Source organism: Camelus ferus, chromosome 18, assembly GCF_009834535.1.
Source record: "Camelus ferus isolate YT-003-E chromosome 18, BCGSAC_Cfer_1.0, whole genome shotgun sequence".
NCBI classification, from domain to species: domain Eukaryota; kingdom Metazoa; phylum Chordata; class Mammalia; order Artiodactyla; family Camelidae; genus Camelus; species Camelus ferus.
In genome coordinates, this window is record NC_045713.1 from 4,100,380 (window position 1) to 4,120,614 (window position 20,235).

Below are 20,235 nucleotides of genomic sequence, written 5' to 3' on the forward strand. Positions count from 1 at the left end.
GTGGGAAGGAGGGTGGGGAGCAGTTCCAGGCAGAGGGAAGGGCTTCACAGCAAAGGCTTAGAGGCAGGTGAGGTGGCAGGATGTTAGCCAAGCAAGAGGGAAGGCAGAGTGGCACGAAAACAGGCACAGTGGCCGCAGACAGGCCAGAGCCGTGGTACCCAGGGAGCTGTGACACCAGGGCACAGTGAGAGCTGGGGGGACAGAGGAGAGCTGGGGAGTGATGAAGGGTCCTGAGTGGGAGTCCCCCATGGTCAGAGCTGACTTTCAGAGTGAACTCCCTGGGTGGCAGTGAGATGCCCGCCCACCTCCCTGGCCACTCTCACCCTCCTCAGCTGGCGGCCCTCTTCATCCTCACCCCAACCTCTCACACGGGGACCCCAGGTCCATCTGGACCCTTTTCTCTTCTCACCTCTATTTCTCTCCTGCCTTGTGATCCCTTCCTGGCCCACGCTGCCAACTCTCAGATTTTTCTCTCTAACCCAGACCTCTCTCCCAAGCTTCTGACATCTCAACTGAGGCTCTGAAAATTCCATCTCCTGAGCATCTCTGTGTTAGTTGGCGTCTCCGAGATGAACTCAGAACATGGGGGTGATCCTCGCCTCCCCACTCCCCTCCCCACTTCCACTCACCAGCAAACCCCGTCACAGCTCAGATTCTATCTCAAATCTAGCCACGTCTCTCCCTCCACCCACCATGCCGGCCTGGTCCAAGGCCGCAGCAGCCTCCCCACGAGTCGCCCACTTCCACTCCTTAGAGTCCGTGCTCCCCCAGCAGCCAGAGGGTCTGGCAGACCCCGGCATCCAGCAACCCTGCAGAGGTCCTTCCCAAGGCCCTAGAACAACCCCACAGTCTCAGTCAATCCCCACCCTCCTGCACCCCTGGGAGTCCTGGGCTGCTCATGGAGGCCAACTCTTCTGCCCAGACACTGCCCATCTCAGTACTGGCCGCCTTTCTCAACCTTTCAGCTCTGGTTTAACCAACGGGGCTTTCTTGCACAGGCCTCCTGACCACCCTAAACAAGTCTCCCCACTCCCCATCATTTTCTCCCTCCCATTACCCTATTTATTTCCTAAGCTCTAAAACGTCAGATATCATGAGTCCAAATTTGGACAAGCACTTCCATCCATCCATCCATTCATTCCACAGACACATACTGGGCATCTACCACATACCAGGGACTGTTCTGGGTGCCGGGGATTCAGCAGCCCTGACTCCCTTGTACCCCAAGCCCAGGCCCCTACACCCCACCCCGTACCTCTTAATGATAAAGTGGATGCTGTGCCGCTCCTCCAGGATCCGCTTCAGCTTGGGGACCCCGTAGGTACAGGGGCGCTTGAAGGGGATCTTGTCTGGGATGCCCACAATCTCCACGGCCTCAGGGTCGCAGGCGATCTTCCTGTAGGGGACGGGGACCATGTGGTCCAGGCCCAGGGCTTCCGCTGGAAGGGCAAGGGCAAGGCTGAACGCAGGATGGAGGCCGCGCGACATGCAGGGCCCCAGTGTCTGGTTATCAACCACCTCCCGCCTCCCAGGCACCACTCTAGCCACGCAGCACCCAGAGGGATTCTCCTGAAATGCCAAATATGTCACTTCTCCCTTAAAAAATGGGGCTCCCATCTTACTCAGAGACGGCCAAAGTCCCACAAAGCCCTACGTGACCAGGACCCCATTACCCTTGACTTCATCTCCCTCTTTTCACCCTTCTGCTTGCTCATCCATATCTCGAGCCTCCTTGTTGCTTCCTTAACATGCCAGGCACCCACCCACCCCAGGGCCTTTGCCCCTGCTCTTCCATCTACTCAAACACTCTTCTCCCAGATCACTTCCTTCCCTCCCTTCCCCTCTCCATTCAAGTGTCTGCTCAAATGTCACTTCACCTGCCTAAAACAGCCCCCTCCATCTGTCCCGAGCCCACCTGCTTTGTTCTTCATCCCCCATCTATCATGACCTGATGTTACAAACGTATTCATCTGTGCATGGGTTCACTGTCTAGAACCCACATAGGGTGGGACACAGAGTAGCTGCTCCCTGCATGTTAGAGAGTGAATGAACAGCTGAGAAGCTTCCAGGCTGAAGGGGGGCTCCTGGTGAGATGCCTCCAGTGGTACAGGTGTGCCCTATCCCTCTGGGAGGGGCCCGGCACTCCGCTCAATCATCAGAGACATAACTGAGACCCTGCTGGGAGCTGACGGCTTTACCAACAACAGCGTAGACAGGGTCCAGGCTCTGGAAGTGGTTACTCGCTCTTTTCTTCCAGACCATTAGGTTTGGTCCTTTGCCATTTCAGTCATTTACTTAGAACCCAGCTCTCAGTTTTGCTCATTCACTCAGTAAATACTTCTTGAGCACCTATTATGGGCTCGGTGGGACTTTCATGGGTCCCTGTTCTCCCCAAGGCCTGGGAGGTGAGCTGGGTCAGTGTCCATCCCACTGCTGCCTCATCACTCCAACCTCTTCCAGGATCCACATTCCCTTGCTGTTCCTCAGGCCCCTTCCCATCCTGGCCTTGCTCCTTGGGCCATCCCAGGCTGTGTGTGTCTGGATAAGGGCCAGTCCAGAGCCAGACACCCCTGCAGCCACGCCCAGACCAGGGTAGGGCAGAGTCACCGTCTGGGCCCTCCCTGGGGCCTGGGCCAAGGTTGTTTTTCTGTTAATACGGCCCAGGTCTGCGTTGGCGGCTTTGGCAGCCAGATCCCACTGTGAAGTCACACTTAGCTCGTTGTCTAATTAAACCCTCGAAATCTCAACAGCTGTCAAACCATTTCTTGCCCTGCCTCCAGCATCACCAGCCCCTCCGCAGCCCCAGCACTTGAGCGATAGGTTCTTCAAGTCTACGTAAATCCATCTCCCCGCAGGGTCATCCGGTTTGCCAGGCCTGTTTTTTCAGCAGCAAGGAGATCCGGTGCCCAGAAGCACCAGCCCACCCACCCTCCGGCGCTGCCCGCTGGGCAGGGGAGGACAGAGCCGCCACGCACAATCCTGGGTCCCCTGTGTAGCCTCAACCTCTCCCCAGGGGGCAGAGACGTTGAGGCTCCCTGAAGGCTGAAGCCCTCTCATCTCTTTTCTGTTTTTCCCACCTGCACCCCAGCCCCATCGCTGGCCCCTTTGCCCAGAGTTGGTGGCTGAAAGGGCAGAACTAGGCGGAGGATCTGCTTGGCCGAGGTCTGCAGGATGCCTCAGGCTGCCAACAACGTCCCCACCCCGGGACCCCCCCTGTATGCTGGGGGGCAGCTTCTCCCCAGGGCGGCTGAAGTGACAGCTCAGAGGGAGCTCTGGCCTGAAGAGGGGCAAGGCCTCAACCACTCCAAGCCCAGCACTCCTCCCTGGATTTGGCCCTGGTGGTGGCCCAACTGCTGACCTCTGGAACAAACTCAGAATTCTGGAAACATTCAGCATGCACAAGAGCCTGAAGACTGGCAGATGTTGTGCCTGCGTGGCCAGGGCAGAACCCACCCAAGGCAGACAGAGCCAGCCCTCCCCAATTTCCCTCTCCCTGCAGCCCATGAGCTCACACCTGCCTGGGGCGGAGAGGACTCAGGTGTAGACAGCCCTCTGCAGTACTGGGCCTCACCCAGCCCCACCCTAACCCGGATGGCCCAACCTCCCAAGCTCACATGCCCAGGCCTCCCCAGCCCCAGGGTGGATCAAAGAACACCTCCTCCATGAAGCCACCCCTGATTCCTCAAGTCCGCTGAGACCTCACCTTCCTGAGCTGTCGTCCCTTTCTGAGGGCCCCCACCGCTGCACACTACTACACACGGCAATGTGCTGCCGCAGACACATCCTCGGGCATCTGCTGAAGCCCCTTGAGCCAGAGTTGGTCTGAATGCCTGGCACAAGGTGGGTGGCTCAAAAGGCATGACTGAGAAGTGAGTGAACCAGTCACTGTGTGAGGATGAAAACGAGGGGAGGAAAGCAAGTGTGATGTAAGAAGGAGATACAGGGTCTTCATCTCTGGTTCCTGGTACAAGCTCCTAAAACTCTCACCATTTTCAGAGTGGTAGAAGTGGAGGGGGGCCTTTTGTTATTCATAAAAAGCCCCTTTTAACCTACCTGAGTTGATGCTAGTGAGGTGACTCTTAGCGGGCCCCTAGGTAGACTTGAGGATGGGGGCTGGTTGCCAGAGGAACCAGAGGAACCAATCACGTGATTAGAAGGTTGGAACTTCCAGCTCCCTCACCTCCTGGGAGGAGAGAGGGGCTGGACACTTCGCTAATCGCCAGCAGCCACTTCGCTAATCGCCAGCAGCCAACGGTTAAGTCAGTCACATCTACTAAACGGAACCTCTGTAAAAACTCTATAAACGAAGTGGTCCAGAGAGCTTCTGGGTTGGTGAATCCATGTGCCAGGAGTGTGGTACATCCCAAACCCCATGGGGGCAGAAGTTCCTTGACGCTTCCAGACCTCGCCCTATGGACCTTCTCCATCTGGCTGTTCATCTGTATCCTTTACAATAAACGGGCAACAGAGGCAACGTGTTTCCCTGAGTTCTGGGAGCCATATAGCAAATTGACAAACCAGGAGGGGTTGTGGGGACCATACATATGTAGCCAAGATGGACAGAGTGTGGGCACCCAGGGGACACACTACCTGAGTCTGGCATCTGAAGAAAGGGGCAGTCTTGGGGGACTGAGCCCTTAACCTGTGGACTCAGGTCTGCTTAACTCCAGGGAGTTAGTGCTAGAACTGAATTGAATTGTAGGACCCCCAGCTGGGGCCCACAGAGAACTGGAAAGTTGCTTGATGTGGAAAACCTAGCTAAGCTAGGGCACGGTGGGTGGTGAGGAAGAGGAGGAAAACAGAGATGAGAGGGAGAGGGAGGGAGAGGGAGGGAGAAGGCAGGAAGGATGGTGAAGCCGTACCCCCACAGGTTTGGTCTGGTCATGGTGAGAAGTCCAAGGTTAGGCAAGGAGACTGGCCAACTCCAGAGCATCCAGCCAGCAGCTGTGGACTCCCAGGGCAGTGCTCTCTTCTGACCCCGTACATGAAGGCAGCTCCCGAGGTCCCTGACCCTCCTCTCTGTCCCTGCAGCTCTAGGTGGTACTCCCCACCCCCCACCTCCTGTGGCCCCACCATACAGAGGGACTTCTCCGTAGAGGGGCTGCACGATGCAGGTGTGACTCGACGACATCACACCTGCGTGCTGAGTGGTCTGCAGGTACCTGTGTCATCTCCCCAGGGACTGAGAGCCACCCACCCAGGCAAGGGCCACACTGCATCTGACCGCTGAGCGGGGCTTTCAGACGAAGCTCAATAAAGTCTGAGCAAGTGAGAGTGAGCTAGGACTGCCCAGGAGACAACGAGAGTAGGTGTGGTGATAGGTGGGCACCGTGGGGTTCTGAGGACCGAGTGGGAAGGGCTTCTGGGTTGTCTGCTTTAGCCCCTGTCTTCTAGCCAACCAGTGGCTGCACTGTCCACTTGGCTGAAGCAGGACCACGTGGAGGACACGCCTGCCCCAGTTACCACCTGTGTCTGCTGCTCAGAGTGCAGCAGAAGGGACATGTGCTCTGAGTTCTGTCCTGGGTACCTGGGACACAGAGAGGGGCCAGCGCAGTCCTGGCCCTCACGGGGACAGACACAGGCAAGGTGCATCATGTGTGCGATGTGTAACAGAGAGGAAACCGTCAGGGCTCTGGGGGCCCAGACGGAGTCCTGAAGAACAGATGGGAGTTTGTCCCCCAAACAGGCAAAGGACATGCCAGGCAGGGGGTACAGCCTGGGCAGTGGGGAGGAGGCAGGGAACAGCACGGTGCGTTGGAAAACCTGCAGACACGTGAGGCCAAGAGTCGTTTTTCTGGGCCCTCTGGATGGTCCCCTAGACAGATGCTCTGCCCCCAGCAGGCCCACCTACCATAGGTGAGTCCACCTCTGGGGCTTTGCCATCAGTCCAGTCCCCTGGAGAATCTGGAAGGAAATATTGACACAACCACCCCCAACCCAGGCAGGAGATGACATTCGTGTTGACGGCGCGCGGGTGCCAGCATATGGCTCCCGCTGCCGTGTTGGGGAACACGAGTGACTGCCACATAATGAGATGCTCAGTGCGCTGCTGGGGCCACACCACGGGCCGCGCCGCCCACTCACCATATCTGCTGTTAAACAGGATCTGCACACACTCCCGGAGCGTGTTGATGTCCTCGGTTTCTTTTATGAAGGCGTCCCACTTCTCTATCAGAACACAGGAGGTACAAGTGAGGGTCCATCGGAGCAGGGACCCACTGCAGCCTGGCTGCCTCTTGCTTCTGTCTGCCCCGTGGGCAGCCGGTACCATGCAGGCTCAGTTGGTCCATCCTGGGTCTCTCCTGCCCCAGACCGACAGGACGCTGGGAGATGCTGAGTCCTGACCTTCAAAACCTAACCCTCATGCCTTGCGCACCTGGGGTCTCACCCAGCTTTGGCCATGCTGATGTCCCTCACACCCTCAGCTCTGCTGGCCTCTCTCATAAAACCAAAGCCTCTGCCTCAATTTAATGTTAATAACTAGAGGGATTCTTTGGTTATTAAAATTATAAAAGTAACATCTTTAACTTATTAAGTGCTTATCTCTGGTAAGTACTTTATATATATATATATATATATATATCTTAGTTAATCCCTCAGGACAACTTGTAAACATAGTTATTATTTCCATTTTGCAGATAGGGAAACTGAGTCTCAGAAAGACTGAGTAACTTGCCTGAGATCACCCAGCTAGTACCTGGTGCAGTTCTATCTCAGCTTGTATCCCTTGCCCACTGTGGCCTCCCACAGTGCTGTTCTGCCTGGACATCCCTGCCAGGGACACACCTGATATGGGGCAGTGTGAGGTCTCCATTCTAATCCTGGGAAACTAGGTTTCTTAAAGAACGTCTCACTGAGGGTGAGGCTGAGACCTCCAAAATTGCTGGAAAGTCTTATTTCATCCCTTTTTGGTATAAATGAATCCCAAATCTTCCTGTTCTCAGTACTGTGTGGTACTTTTAAAAATCTGTCCACATTATTTCCTTGACATTTGCTCCTTCATGAAGTGGAATTTAATTCCTCTCTCTCCCTGTGAGTCTGAACTGGATCAAGTTCCTGGCTTCTAATGGGTCACTATGGCAGAAGAGACTGATTTCTGAGGCTAGGTCCTATGAGACATGAGGCTTCCTCCTTACATTCTCCTGGATCACTAAAGTTCAGGAAACCAGCTGCCTCGACATTCAAGCAGCCCTGTAGAGGCCCATGGAGTAAGGAAAAGGCCTGACAACAGCCACATGAGTGAGCCTGGGAGAGGATCCTTCAGCCCCAGTCAACCCTTCAGATGATCACAGCCCCAGGTGACATCTTGATCACAACCTCATGAGAGCTCCTGAGCCAGAACCACCCAGCTAAGCTGCTCCTGAATTCCTGACCTTCAGAAACTGTAAGATATACAGGCTTGTCATCTTAAGCTACATTTTGGGGCAATTTGTTACACAGCAATATGTAACTATGACACTCTGGTTCTACTCACAAGGCTTTTGTGCAGTACTGTTCCTCCTTTCTCTCACAGAGACCCAGTGGATACATATCCACTTCAGTAAGCACCACCCCAGCCCCAGATCCTCACTCTGGTTGGGGTGCTGCTGCGGGCACTGGCCTACCTGACTTGTCATGGACGATGGAGAAGAGGATGCGCTTAGAGGCATGGACGTTCTGAATGAGAGGACCACCAGGCCCGGTGGGCTTCTGTCCTGGACAAGGAAGCAGAAAGGTACAGGTTCGAGGTCGGCCCCAAGAAGGGTTCCCCAGATCCAGCCTGAGTGCACAGGCTGGGGCTTTGGGGTAACAGTCTCACTCACCAGAGAGAACCCAGAACTGAGCCCTATGATCATGAACTCAAGGCAAGTTCCCTGACCAGAGGCCTGAGACATTCTTGAGCAGACTCTGCTCTCCAAATGGCAGATGAGGGAGGGCAGGAAGTCCTGAGCTCACCTCTTCCAGGTGGGGACACTGGTTTTAGGCAGAGAAGTCCCACCCCCCTGCTTAGCCCATACATCTGTGGGGAGGGGGGGAATGTCCTTTTTTCTCCTTCTCAGAGTAACAACAGCAAGTAGAACTTATAAACACCTACTCTGTGCCAAGCACAGGACTGGTGCTTTAATACAGCAGGTTCTCAAACGAGCACACACTGGAACCACTTGGTGGACTTGTCAATTTGCAGGTGGCTGAGCCTCCTGCTCCAGACTCAGCAGGACTGTGGCTGGGCCCGAGACTGCATTCCTAACATGCTTTGTCATTTAATCATGATAACAACCCAGTGAGGTAGGTGCTGCTGGCATCTCTATTTTACAGATGAGGAAACTGAGGCTCAGAGAGGTAGAGATTTCTTCTGGGACACACAGCCACTATGCAGAAGGGCCAGGATATGGACACAGGTCTTTCCCATACCCAGCTGTTCCTCCTTATGCTTTCAATACCCCTAATCCACACTGGGTATGTAGTAGGTGCTCATTAAATGCATGTACCTGATTAGCATGTCTATTCCCTCCCTAGATTCCTCTGGAGTCCCCTCAGGCATCTCTTTGTCCCAAACCAAGGACACTGTTCATAGATGACTGGGTAGAGGCTCAGGACCTGACTAGGTCTAAGTCAGGACACCATCTGCCCCGCCCCAGCCCCTCAGTCCAATGTCCCTCTTTAGCCCTGGGAAGCTGCCCCTACATGAGTGACCTCTGTCCCACCCCCAGACTCAGAGGTCCCAGCAGCAGCTTACCACAGCAGTCTGAGAAGTCTTGGGCACCGGGGGCCTTGGGCTCAGCCCCGGGCCGGCCGAGGCCCAGGTCACTGGGGGCAAGCGGGCAGGCGGGCACCTCCTGTTTGAGCTCTCTCACGGTGTGGTTGGGGAGGGTGGCGTTGTACAGGAAGCTGGTCACAGAAGAGGAGGTGGCAGTGGGGGCGAGGTCCTGTGGTGGCCCCTTGGGGGCCTGGCTGTGCAGGCCACAGTCCCGAGACCCCTTGGTTATCAGGGAGACACCATTCAGCTCCACCAGGGCCTTCGAGTCCCGCCCACCATCCTCGAGCGGCCTGGGTGAAGGAGAGGACACGTGACGGCTTCGTACACCTGTCCCACCAGTGGTATCTCTTTCCGCAGTCCTCCCCCTGCAGAACATGACAGCCTGTGAGGTACGCAGGACAGGAGCTAGTCCCCATTTCACAGGGGGGGTGCAGGCCTGGGCAGGGGTGTGACATACTCAGGGCCACACAGCTGGGCCACCGGAAGACCTGGGCCCTGGCCCTCAGCCTCTGTGCCCCATATCCACCAATCACGTCCTTTCAGCTGCCTCTGACTGTCTCACATCTCCTATCGCATCCCTTCTCTTCACGGCTTGTGCACTGGGTGTGGTGCCTGAGCACTGCTGGGCAACCTTAAGCCCTCAGGCTGGCTTCCTGGATGCCCCAGCAATCGGTACCCTCCCCAGCCCAGCCTCCACGCCCTCACTGCCCATCAGTCCTTAATGGAACCCTGGGTTTACAGCCTGAGCCGGCACACACGGTGTGGCTCCCCGCCTCCACACTGTGACATGAGCTGTTCCTGGTACCTGGAGTGCTGCTGGCGCTATTTTTTCCCCAACCAAGCCTCTCTGCAACACAGAAGTCCGCCGGGAACGCTTCCGTGACTCAACACCTGGCCCAGAGCATGCTTTATGACTGAGTTTCTGCCTCACCTCCATCAGCAGACTGGGAGCTCTTACAAGCAGGGTTCCCTGTGGGGGTCTGAAGTCCCCTCCCCTCGGCTGGATAGGCGGCCATGAGTGGCTGAGCCAGCATGGAAGTGGGGCATTGCCCAGCCTGGCCCTCAGGGTCCAGCCACCAGGCCCCGGGCAACTCCCGGGCTGGCTGCCTCACTCACCTCTTGAGCTTGAAGCGGATCCGGTGGCTGTGCTCCAGGATGGCCATCAGGGCCTTGGGGTCATACTCGGCAGGTCTCCGGAAGGCCAGGCCCTCAGGTAGCCCCTGCACGGCCAGCAGCCCCGGCTCCCTGAGCAGTCTCTCGTAGGGCAGCGGCACCACACTGGCCCTGCCCAGGGCCTCGCCTGTCGGGGAGGGGGTCGAGGAGAGGGCTTAGAAAGAGAGGGTAGCCGGGCTAGGGTAGGGGCTCCTTGGGGTGCTGGGTTCCCAGGAAACTGGACCCCACGGGCCCCTTAACTGCAAACCTCATGTAGAATAACCCTCTGCGGGCAGTGAGTGGGATGGATGCGGGCTGCGGACCAGGCCCCGCTATGGGCACCCGAGGGCAGGGCTGCCCCTTCGAGGGGGTTCCCTGCCTCCCTTGCCATTCTCTTCTCCAGGCATCTGCGGGGAGGGGAAAGCAGGGCCGGGGACTGCAGGCAGGAGGTGAGCAGAGACGGGGTGAGAGAGAGAACAAAGGGTGGGAAGGAGACTGCAAGAAAAAAGCCGCAGGGAGGAAGGGAGAAAGAGAACGAGAGAGGAGGGCAGGGAAGGGAGAGAGAAGTAGAGAAGAAACAAAAAAGGGAGAGAAGACAGGCTGAGAAGATGGGGAGCATGAGTAAAGGGCGAGAGGAGGGATGGCCGAAGGGCCTCAGCTCACGGACATCTGCTGCCCCCACCCAGAGCCGGAAAGAGGCCCCTCACCTCATAGCCACCTCTGACTCTGCCCGAAGCAGGCAACGGGGGTCAGGGCAGAGTGAGCTGGGGTGCAGGGCATGCGCCCTGCATCTGGGAAAAGGGTCTGTGGTGGCACAGCCAACCAGACTTGACAGGTCCTCCCATCCCAGGGGGGCAAGCATGCCCACCAGGACCTCTGGGCCCACACCCCTTTTGGCCTCCTCCTTCTGACATCTAGACACCTAGACATCTAGGGGTTTCCTCTCAGACCTCTGCTGCACAGAACCAAAGGCTGTGGTAGGGAAAGGAATAAAGCAAGTCAGAAATAACGGGGTGCAGGCGTGGGTATAGCCCAGTGGTACAGCACGTGCTTAGTATGCATGAGGTCCAGGGTTCAGTCTCCAGCACCTCCATTAAAAAAAAGAAAAGAAAGAAATAATGGGGTGGGACCTTGAGAGCAGAAGGGACCTGCCTGAGGTCACCCAGGGAATGTGAAGGCCAGAGACTCTGCAATCTGGCATTTCCTAAGGGAGGCCAGGCCTGCCCCCATCACCCTCCCTATAAGAAGTTCCTTAGCTGGCCAGTTAGCCTTCACTCGGTCATTAAGAAACACCCTCTGAGCTCCTGCTGTTGCTGGGCCCTGAATTACAGGCGAGTAACAGCAGAAAGGGCAGGCACAGTCCCTGATCCTGGAGAGCAACTGGGCTAGTGAGGGGACACGGCACGGTGGGTGCCCCGAGGGGGCCCTAACTCAGGGCAGACGCTCAGGGGGACATGCTTTCTGTAGCTGAGCCTTGCATAGCAATGCGGTGTCCACAGACAGAGGAAGGGAAGGCTGGCCCCAAAGGCACAGAGGAGCAAAGGCGAGGAGGTGTGAAATGAAGCCAGAGTGACTAGAACAGGAAGTGGGTCAGAGTGGCTGAGGGGTGGGTGGGGACGGGCTATGTAGGGGCTGATGTCATGCTCAGGGCATCGGGGAGCCCCTGAAGGCAGTAGAGGGAAGAGCTTTGTGGTCAGACTTGTGCTTTGGGAAGATGCCCTTGGTCACAGGGCAGGTGGGGGCAGCAGAGAGCTGGCCTGGAGGCGAGGAGACCAGGGCAAGCCCGGGCCATTTCTAGGGGACTGGTGCAGTGAGCAGGATCAGGGCAGGGATGGTGGTTCAGGAAACGGGGCTGGGGTGGCAGATCCACACCAGGGAAAGCAGAATGAGGGAGAGCAGGGCAGAGGGGAGGCAAGGCCAACGTCTTGAGGTTTTGCCCAGGGCCCGTAGTGGGGCAAGAGGGGGCCTCCTCAACTGGGCAGGTCTGGGCCTGGGGCTCCCACCCACCTGAGGGCCCCAAATGGAATGAGGAAGGATCTTACTATAAAGAACATCAAACACCTCCTCTACCATCTTCCGCAGAAGGTACACGTCCGAGCCATGATCCAGGGAAGACCGCGGGATGTTCCGGCTGCCACCCTCACCCCGCGGCACTTTCTTGGGGTGCTCTGCCTCCGGCTCCTTCCATGGGGACCCTCCTGTGGGACACAGAGCATGTGGGACCATGGTGAGTACCCATCTCACCATCTGCCCAGGAGCTGGGATGTCCCTGCCCCCTGCTAAGCCCTGCAAATGAAGTGCAAATGAATGAATGAATGAAGAATTAATGAGTAAGCCCTGCCTCGACTACCATAGGGCCAAGGCTGGTCATTTCAGAGTTCCCAGTGCCCAACACAGGGCATAGGTCTCATCCCTGGTCACCTCTAACTCACTGTGTGACCTTGGGCAAGTCCTTTCCCTCTCTGGGCCTTAAGTCTTTGAGCTCTCATGGGAGACCAGATGGCCTGGCTCAGAACTGGGGTTCAATGAATTTCTGTTCCATCACCCCTCTCTGTCTTAACCAATCGAGGCCCTAGTTTTCTGCTCTGCCAGATGGAGACAATGGGGACCCCAAGTCCCCTTCAGAGGCCAAGGGGCTGTGAAGAGACAGGTTCATGCCAGGCTGGACCAGGGTGGGGGCCTGGGATTATCAGTGGATCCTTGGGTGGTGAAGATGCTAGAAACTGCTTTGTAAAGTGCATGAGAAGAGGGCCTGGAGGCCCCCTCCCAGCTTGGAGTCTGCTCTCCTCGGGGACCTGTGAAGCTTGAAATAAACCAGCCGAGTCCCCGGTGCTATAAATAGCAGCTCTGCCTGGCTCTGGGAAGCCAGGTGCACCTTCCCCAGGCCCCAGCCTGGCTCCTAGCCTGGCGAGAGAGGGCCACAGGACCCTGCCACTGCCCGCCCTTCCCTGGCCCAGGCCCCTGCCCAACCTTGGAGAAGATACAGGTTCTAAGGGCCGAGTGGGAGAGGGGGACGGCTGGGGAAGTGGCGGGACCCCAGCAATGACATGCCCCAGAGGCGGGGGCCAGCCTTCCCAGGAATAGCTGATCCCAGGGTCCAGGCCCCGGACTCTAGTGCAGACGCTAACAACGCCGAGGAAAACGGCAGCTGGCGCTGGCTGAGCGTGAACGAAGTGCCAGGCGTCGTTCTAAGTGCTCATCATGTATTGATTAATCCTCAGATCAACCCGGAGGAGGCTAGCACTGCCCTTGCCTTTCACAGATGAGGAGGCTGAGGTCCAGCAGGCGGCAGAGCCAGGGCACGGCCCCAGGCGTCTGACTCCAGGGCCTGCTCTTAACCTCCAGAGCTGAGTCTCAAACTGTGGGCTCAAATGCCACTCAGGCGTGGGCCTTCAGGGCTGGGACCAGGCCCAAACTCTGTAGGATCTGGGTTCTGACCTCCCCCAGGAGCTTACTGCCAAGCTGGGGCACCGGGCACACAGAAGTTTATGGCACAGGAAGCCGTGCGGTGTGGGGTGCAGCCACGGCGTGGGTGCTGGGGTGAAGGGGCAGAGCTGGGGCCTGGGACAGGAGGGATGTGAGTGGAGGCTGAGGAGGCATCTGCCAGGCAGAGGGCAGGGGTGAGGTCCTCCCAGCTTGGGAAACAGCAGGGGCAGAGGCAGCGGTGAGAAGGGACACACACACAGAGCCAGCAAACGTGCGCTCCAGCACAGTGCAGCGGGGGGTGAGTACCAGGGATGCTGGGAGGAGAGAATGCAGAGGCCATGAGGGGCCCTGAAAGCCCCGGTAGCACGGAAGAGTTGGGGGCTTCAGAACGACCCCCTCTGCCTCAGGGCTCCCGGCTCACAGCTCGGAGCACTGGTCTTTTCCAGGAGCGACCAGGACCCCTTGGCAGGGGTCCCGGGGGTGCCCTGGCTGCATCTCCCATTTTGAAGAGGTGCAGCAGAAAGGGAAAATCCCGCCTCTACCACTCGTCAGCTGTGTGTCCCCCCCGCTTACACTCACCGCGTCTCATTTTGTCATTTGTAAACGGGTGATGACTGTTTCTGGAGCCTGCTGGGAACAGTACACAGCACCAGCACACGGCCTGGCCCTCGGCTCTGTTTATCACAACATCCCCAATTGTTAGCATTTATAGAGCTTTTCCTACGTGCTGGACGTGTCCTCAGTCACTTGGTCCCCACGGGCCACCAGGGCCAGCTCCAGAATTTTGTCACAGTAACAGTGACACTGCCAGCCTCACAGGGCTGACATCAGGATAAGTGAGGCTGTAAAGGGCGCTGCACATAGCAGGCACTCAGTAAGTACTAGCTGAACATGTGCACTTGGTCCCTGTGTCAGGGATGCACAGGAACTGGGCCACAACACTGGGCCCCAGTGTCACCTTCGATCCATTAGCAGACGGAGGCAGCTGGGTCTAGCCCGCCTTGGGGTTCGGTCAGCCAGTGTGATTCCCACAAAGACTGTGGCCGCCCCTGATAATGCCACGTTGGGAAGCTTGCACCAGCCCCTCCTGCCCACTGCCGCCCCTGACACAGGGCCAGTGGGTGTTGTGCCAGGGACCCAGCGATTGGCCAGAGCGCCTACCCTCCAGAGCCCCGGGTACTCACGGCAGAACCTGAGGAAGTCTGATTGTAGCTCCTTGCGTGCGTTCAGGAACATTCTCCCCTTCTCCGTGCCGACCACGAAGGCGCTCTCATCATGCACGGCGACACAGGCCACCTCCGCGTTCAGCTTGGAAAGCGCTGAGCACTGCAGGGGGAGCAGGCATGTGAGCTGGAGGCAGGTCCTCCACTGCGGACACCAACGTCAGCTTTAAAGGGTGGGAGGTGAGCTCCCAGCTACCCAAAATCCTACCAGCAGCTCCAGAGGGAGGTCGCCCTTCCAGCGTTCTGGGTCTCAGAATCCGCAGTGGGAATGAATGAAGGACGCCCCGCCCCGAGCTTGGCCAAGGTCAGGTGGAGAAGACAAGGGGGCTGAAGGAGGCCAAAGGCATGCGTGGCCTCTGCCCCTCCTCCTCCCAGGTCCTTCTGCTGTGGGGTGGGCTTCCTGCCTCAGACCTGGCCCCAGCTCCAGGGACGATCCTGTCCTGGGCTCTCTCTGAGTCCTGGATGAGGATTCAGTCCCACATCAGCCTCTTCCTGTAAGTCACACCCTTCTCTGGGCCTCAGTTTCCAAATCTGCAGAATGGGGACAAGCAACCCAGCTCCCGGGGTTGCAATGGGCTTATTGTGGGCATTCAATGAGGCATGGTTGGTGGGAAAGACTCTTTAAACCCCGGCATCTCATGCCGGTAGGTAGCCCGAGTTGAGACTGGCAGGCCCACTACACAGGAAGTCCTGCAACCAAGATCATCAGGCCTGTGACACAGTTCACCAGGAAAACCCTGCTTGCAAAGCTCATGGCATGCAGTTGGCAACTGATAAATGCTGGTTTTAATCTGAGTTAGGTAGCGCTTTGTGGACAGTTGGGAAGTCTGGTTCCTAATCACTGTTCTGCTGCTCTGTGATCTAGGACAGGTTCCTCAACCTCCCTGGGCCATAACTGTGCCTCCAGTACCAGCTGCAGCCCAGAGTCACTATGGTGAGGAAGCTGGGGACATCTCAGGGCCAGCAGGCCTGTCCCCTGCGATCTCCTGGGGGTGGTGTTCATTTCCTGCTCCCTAAGATTAAAACAAAACCCTGCTGCTCTTTTTCCCCGCAGCAGCCCTGTATAACAAACAAATGAGACAAAGAGACTCAGCTGTTTCCAAGCAGCGGCCACCAGGACTGGAGGAAAGCCTCTGCTGCGTGGTCACTTCTCAGCTAAAGAAGCTGAGGCCACAGCAGGGAGTGAACTCGCCCAAAGGCACAGAGAATGGGGGTCATGAGAATCGCCCAGAAAAGGGTCTGGAGGCAGGGAGGTGATGAACAGAGAGCACTCTGGCCTCATATTCCCTGGAGACCGCCTGAGGACCCTGGTCCAAGCCCTGGAGGATGTTGGAGTTAAGTCACTGCCACTGTCGTCCATGAGGGTCCCTCAGGAAACCTGTAAAGCCTGTCTTGTTCATGCCACCAGGACAGCTACAGGTCACTGACTCCTCCCAGGAGCCTCTGAAACACCCTCTAGACCAGAACTGCCCATCAGAATTTCTGCAGTGATGGGCATGTCCTATTTCTGCAGTGTCCCACACTGTAGCCACTAGCCACATGTGGCCACTGGGCTCTCAAAATGAAGCTACAGTGACAGAGCAACCGAACTGTTTATTTTACTCAATTTTCATGAATTACAATTTAAATGTCAATTGTCACATATGGCTAGTGGCTGGGGCATGGGCCATCGCTGCCTGAATCGGCTGGACCCCCTCCCCCAACAAGCTGGCACTGCTGCAGGCACAGGGCTGAGCTCATGGGACCCCCTCCTCATGAGGGCCACGTAGCACAGGGGAGGGGCTGCACCCACCCGGCCTCCCAGGAAGTGCCTGCTGCCTCCGCCCCAGACCCCACCTAAGCAGCCCTTGAGCCGCCAACGGCAGGAACAACTTGGAGGGAGGCCCTTTGTCCTCGGGGTACTGGAGACTTTGCCCCTGGGAGGTCACTTTAAAAACTGGCCGTGCTGCATACAGATGGCCAAAAGGCACATGAAAAGATGCTCAACATCGCTGATTACTAGAGAAACGCAAATCAAAACTATAATGAGGCATCACCTCACACCAGTCAGAATGGCCATCATCAAAAAGCCTACAAACAACACATGCTGCAGAGGGGGCGGCCTCAGCTCCTGCACTGCGGGTGCGAACGGAAACTCTGCAGCCACTATGGACAACAGCGCGGAGGTGCTTTAAAAACTAGAAACAGAGTTGCCATAGGATCCAGCAATCCCACTCCTGGGCATATATCTGAAAAAGATGAAAACTCTACTTCGAAAGGATAAGTGCACCCCAGTGGTCACAGCTGCACTATTTACAACAGCCACGATGTGGAAGCAACCTAAATGTCCACTGACAGACGACTGGATAAAAAAGTTGTGATGTGTACACACACACACACACACACACACACAACTGATACTACTCGGCCATAAAAAAGAATGAAATAATGTCATTTAAAGCAACACAGAAGGACCTAGATATTATTATACTAAGTGAAGTAAGTCAGACAGACAAAGACACATATCATATGATATACTTACATGTGGAATCTAAAAAAATGATACAAATGAACTTATTTACAAAACAGAAATAGACTTACGGACACAGAAAACAAATTTATGGTTACCAAAAAGGAAAGGACGGGGAGGAGTAAATTAGGAGTTTGGGATTAACATATACACACTAATATATATATTAAAATAGACAACGAACAAGGACCCACTGCACAGCACAGGGAACTATACTCAATATTTTGTAGTGACCTACAATGGAAAAGAACCTGAAAAAGAAAGAATACATATGTATATGTACAACTGAATCACTTTGCAATGTTGTAAATCAACTACACATCAATAAAAAATAAATAAAATAAATTTTTTTAGAAAGAAGAGTTACAGCAGGGTAGAGGTAATTACATTAACCCCCCCCCCCAAAACTGGTCATGCTGTGTGACATTAGGCAAGGAACTGCCCTCTCTGAAGTTCAACGTCACCATAGTAAAATGCAGGGGTGCAGCCAACTGATGCCAGACAGATTTTTTTTCTTAACACCTGCCTACCTTCCATCAAGAATTGGTCCCAGGAAAAGGCTAGAGGAAAATAACATTACTATTATTTTCTCATTTGGGATAAACTGCTATAGGTTTAGGTATGCAGGCAAGGGTCCCAGAGGAGTGATGCAGTTACAGCCCTCGCTTTAACAACAGGGATTACAGCTTTCTCATGAATCACTGCCCGCACATTATCCTCCAGGCGACCTGCTGGGAGGGAGACTTGTGACCATCCCAGGGACGGGCCTTGAACTGCAAGAGGTGATGAAATGCAGACAAGGGGTGCAGGGGTGAGGGACGAGGGCCAGAGCCCAGGGTTGAATTTGACACACTTGATCTTCAGCCCACCCCCAACGTCAGCAGAGGCCCTGTAACAGATGGGGACACTGAGGCCCAGGTCAGGGTGGGGGTGGGGGGCTCCTGTGAGTGGCAGAGGCGGGACCTGAGCTTCTGTCATCCCATCTGATATCTGATTCCCGAGGCGGGTGTCCCACCCTTCAGGGGGCGGGCGGGGGCACTCACCATGGAATCTAAGGCAGACACGAGGCTGGTGATGATCTCATCTTTGCGGGCAAAGGCGGAGTTCCAGCGGTCAGGCCCGCAGCCGTTGGTGGGGACGTCACAGCGCTTCCCCAGCAAGGCCATGGTCAACTGGATGGAGGAGGGAGGAGGCAGAGGTGGGTGTGTGCCACACATGGCGGCTGCCACCCTCCGCCCCAGAACCCGCCTGGACCCCCAGCCCCCAAGGGCCACCTATACTTCCCAGGTGGGAGGAATCAAGAGGTTGCCTTCTCTTCACTGAAGAGTCTTATATGCATGACGGAATTTGAGCCTTGATGGGCCTGGACACGCAGCAGCTTACACACAGCCGGTACAGATGTGGTCACGGACGGCAGGATAACTGAGGGGTGTGCCCCAGGGCATGTCTCCCCAAGTCTGCACCCCCAGTACCATGAACAGCCTGCCTGGCAGGCCCTAACTGCCAACTCTCCCCACGCACACTGCACTGGCCATGGCCCTCCCTTGCTGACACACCCTCCGTGGCTCCCTACTGCCCATATTAGCTCTTGACTCCTCAGCTTGATAGTCAAGGTTCCAGACTCTTGTCCCTTGCCCCAGCTCCTCCCACACCCCATGTTCCGGGTACTCTAAGCATCCGCATCCCGCAAACACACTGACATCCTTCATGGCTCCCTAGCTGTCACTGGTTCCATTCTCCCTGACCCGAGTGCCCTCCCTGGCCCCTTAGCTTTTAATTGTCATCTCTGCTGGGAAGGCACCCTTGATGGCCCCACCTCTCATCCCTTCCCACCCTGATCTCCTCCATCCCAGCTCTGAGCAGGCTACGTGCTTCCCAGGGCGAGGCCGCTGCTCCAGGTATCAGAGCTGCAGTCTACTTCCTGGCTGTCGGGACTCAGTCTAGAAGGGCAGAAAGTTATCGCTGGGCAGAAGCCACTTCACCTCCGACAAGATTTTCCTAAGACAGGACTTTGCCCCCTCCGTCATGAGGCTCCTGGAGGACAGAGCTGTAGCCTCCCTCTTGCTGGGGTGTCCTCAGATCAGGGCCCCATATCAGGGCTGCCCCAGGCAGGGAACAGGCCTGCTGCCCCTGCATCACCCAGGCAGGCCTGGGCTCCCACTAGATACAAAGGTCAGCCTCCCACAGTCCTTGATCCATCCGGCCCCTCCCTTTTCTGACCCTAGGAGTTGGGATGCCCCAGTGCCAGTGCCTCCCTATGGGGAAGCTGACCCTTGCCAATCCAAGCAAAGGAGGGAGTCGAGGGGAGAGGCAGGGACCCTCAGTTTCCCTCCCTGGGCTCAGACCCTCTAGTGCTCTGTGCACAGGCCCCAGGCGGCCAGTTCAAGGGAGGAAGCAGGGAACAGAGCTGCAGGCATCAGAGGGAGCCTGTGAATCCTGTCCTCCCTGCTTCCTGCACACGGGGGGTGACAGCTCTGGACCATAAGCTCTGTGAGGGCAGGGACCAGTCTGCCTATTGCTGCAGCGCCCCCAGGGTCCAGCTCAGTGTGGTCTAAACCACTGACTGTGGCCTTTTAGTGGATCGAGAAATCGATGACACAGAACAGCAAATGTCAGGGTGCATCACACACAAGGTGAGAAGCCTGCATCTTCAGTTATAGAAACGTTCAAAGGAATAAGGGATGCGCCAGAGCTCAGCTCTGCACTCCGTCCTGGCCCAAGTTTGCTATTTGGCTGCAGATAAATATTGATCTTAACAACTGGCCAAGTCAGCAGTTGCCCAAAATGTGTATGGGGTTCACCTCTAAATGTTTATAAAATGTATTTCTCCTCCCAGGCTGCAATGTTACACGCGTTTGTAATCCACAGCGTTCAGGGATGCTGAGGGTATGGCAGGGTGCAACGGGACATACTGATGCACCAAGAGCAGTGAGGGGCCTGAAGCCCAACCACGGGTCTGCTGTGTGACCGACCAGCTGAGAGGTGTGCCTGCCTGGGCACGTCTTGCCCCTTTCCCCTCGGCCACCCCCTGCTCCCTAGTCCCTCGAGCCATTCCCAGAAAGGCCTCAGGCTGCCAGCCTCCCAGCTGCTGGAGCCCAAATCAAATCAGCGCAAAGCAGGAGGCACCAGACAGCACTCCAGCCCTGGCCTCCGGGTCGCCCCAGACGGCGGCCGGCTCCTTCCGGCAA

The 20,235-nt window shown here is 56.4% G+C and overlaps 1 protein-coding gene across 7 annotated transcripts in view; it reads right to left on the reverse strand.

The window, feature by feature from the left end:
• GTF2IRD1 (GTF2I repeat domain containing 1) overlaps positions 1 to 20,235 on the reverse strand; it is a 95,657-nt gene that overhangs the window by 50,383 nt on the left and 25,039 nt on the right. For 4 of the 7 annotated variants that reach the window (XM_032459515.1, XM_032459514.1, XM_032459513.1 and 1 more), the window contains 8 exons: positions 18,091 to 18,219; positions 14,500 to 14,641; positions 11,932 to 12,087; positions 9,854 to 10,037; positions 8,717 to 9,102; positions 7,605 to 7,694; positions 6,085 to 6,168; positions 1,256 to 1,439 (listed from right to left, as the gene is read on the reverse strand). In XM_032459515.1, coding sequence (XP_032315406.1) covers positions 1,256 to 1,439; positions 6,085 to 6,168; positions 7,605 to 7,694; positions 8,717 to 9,102; positions 9,854 to 10,037; positions 11,932 to 12,087; positions 14,500 to 14,641; positions 18,091 to 18,213 — 1,349 coding nt within the window. In that variant the 5' untranslated portion in view covers positions 18,214 to 18,219. Of the gene's footprint in view, positions 1 to 1,255; positions 1,440 to 6,084; positions 6,169 to 7,604; positions 7,695 to 8,716; positions 9,103 to 9,853; positions 10,038 to 11,931; positions 12,088 to 14,499; positions 14,642 to 18,090; positions 18,220 to 20,235 lie in introns of those variants that run through there. The other 3 variants (XM_014556070.2, XM_006180959.2, XM_032459516.1) reach the window with 3 other exon arrangements.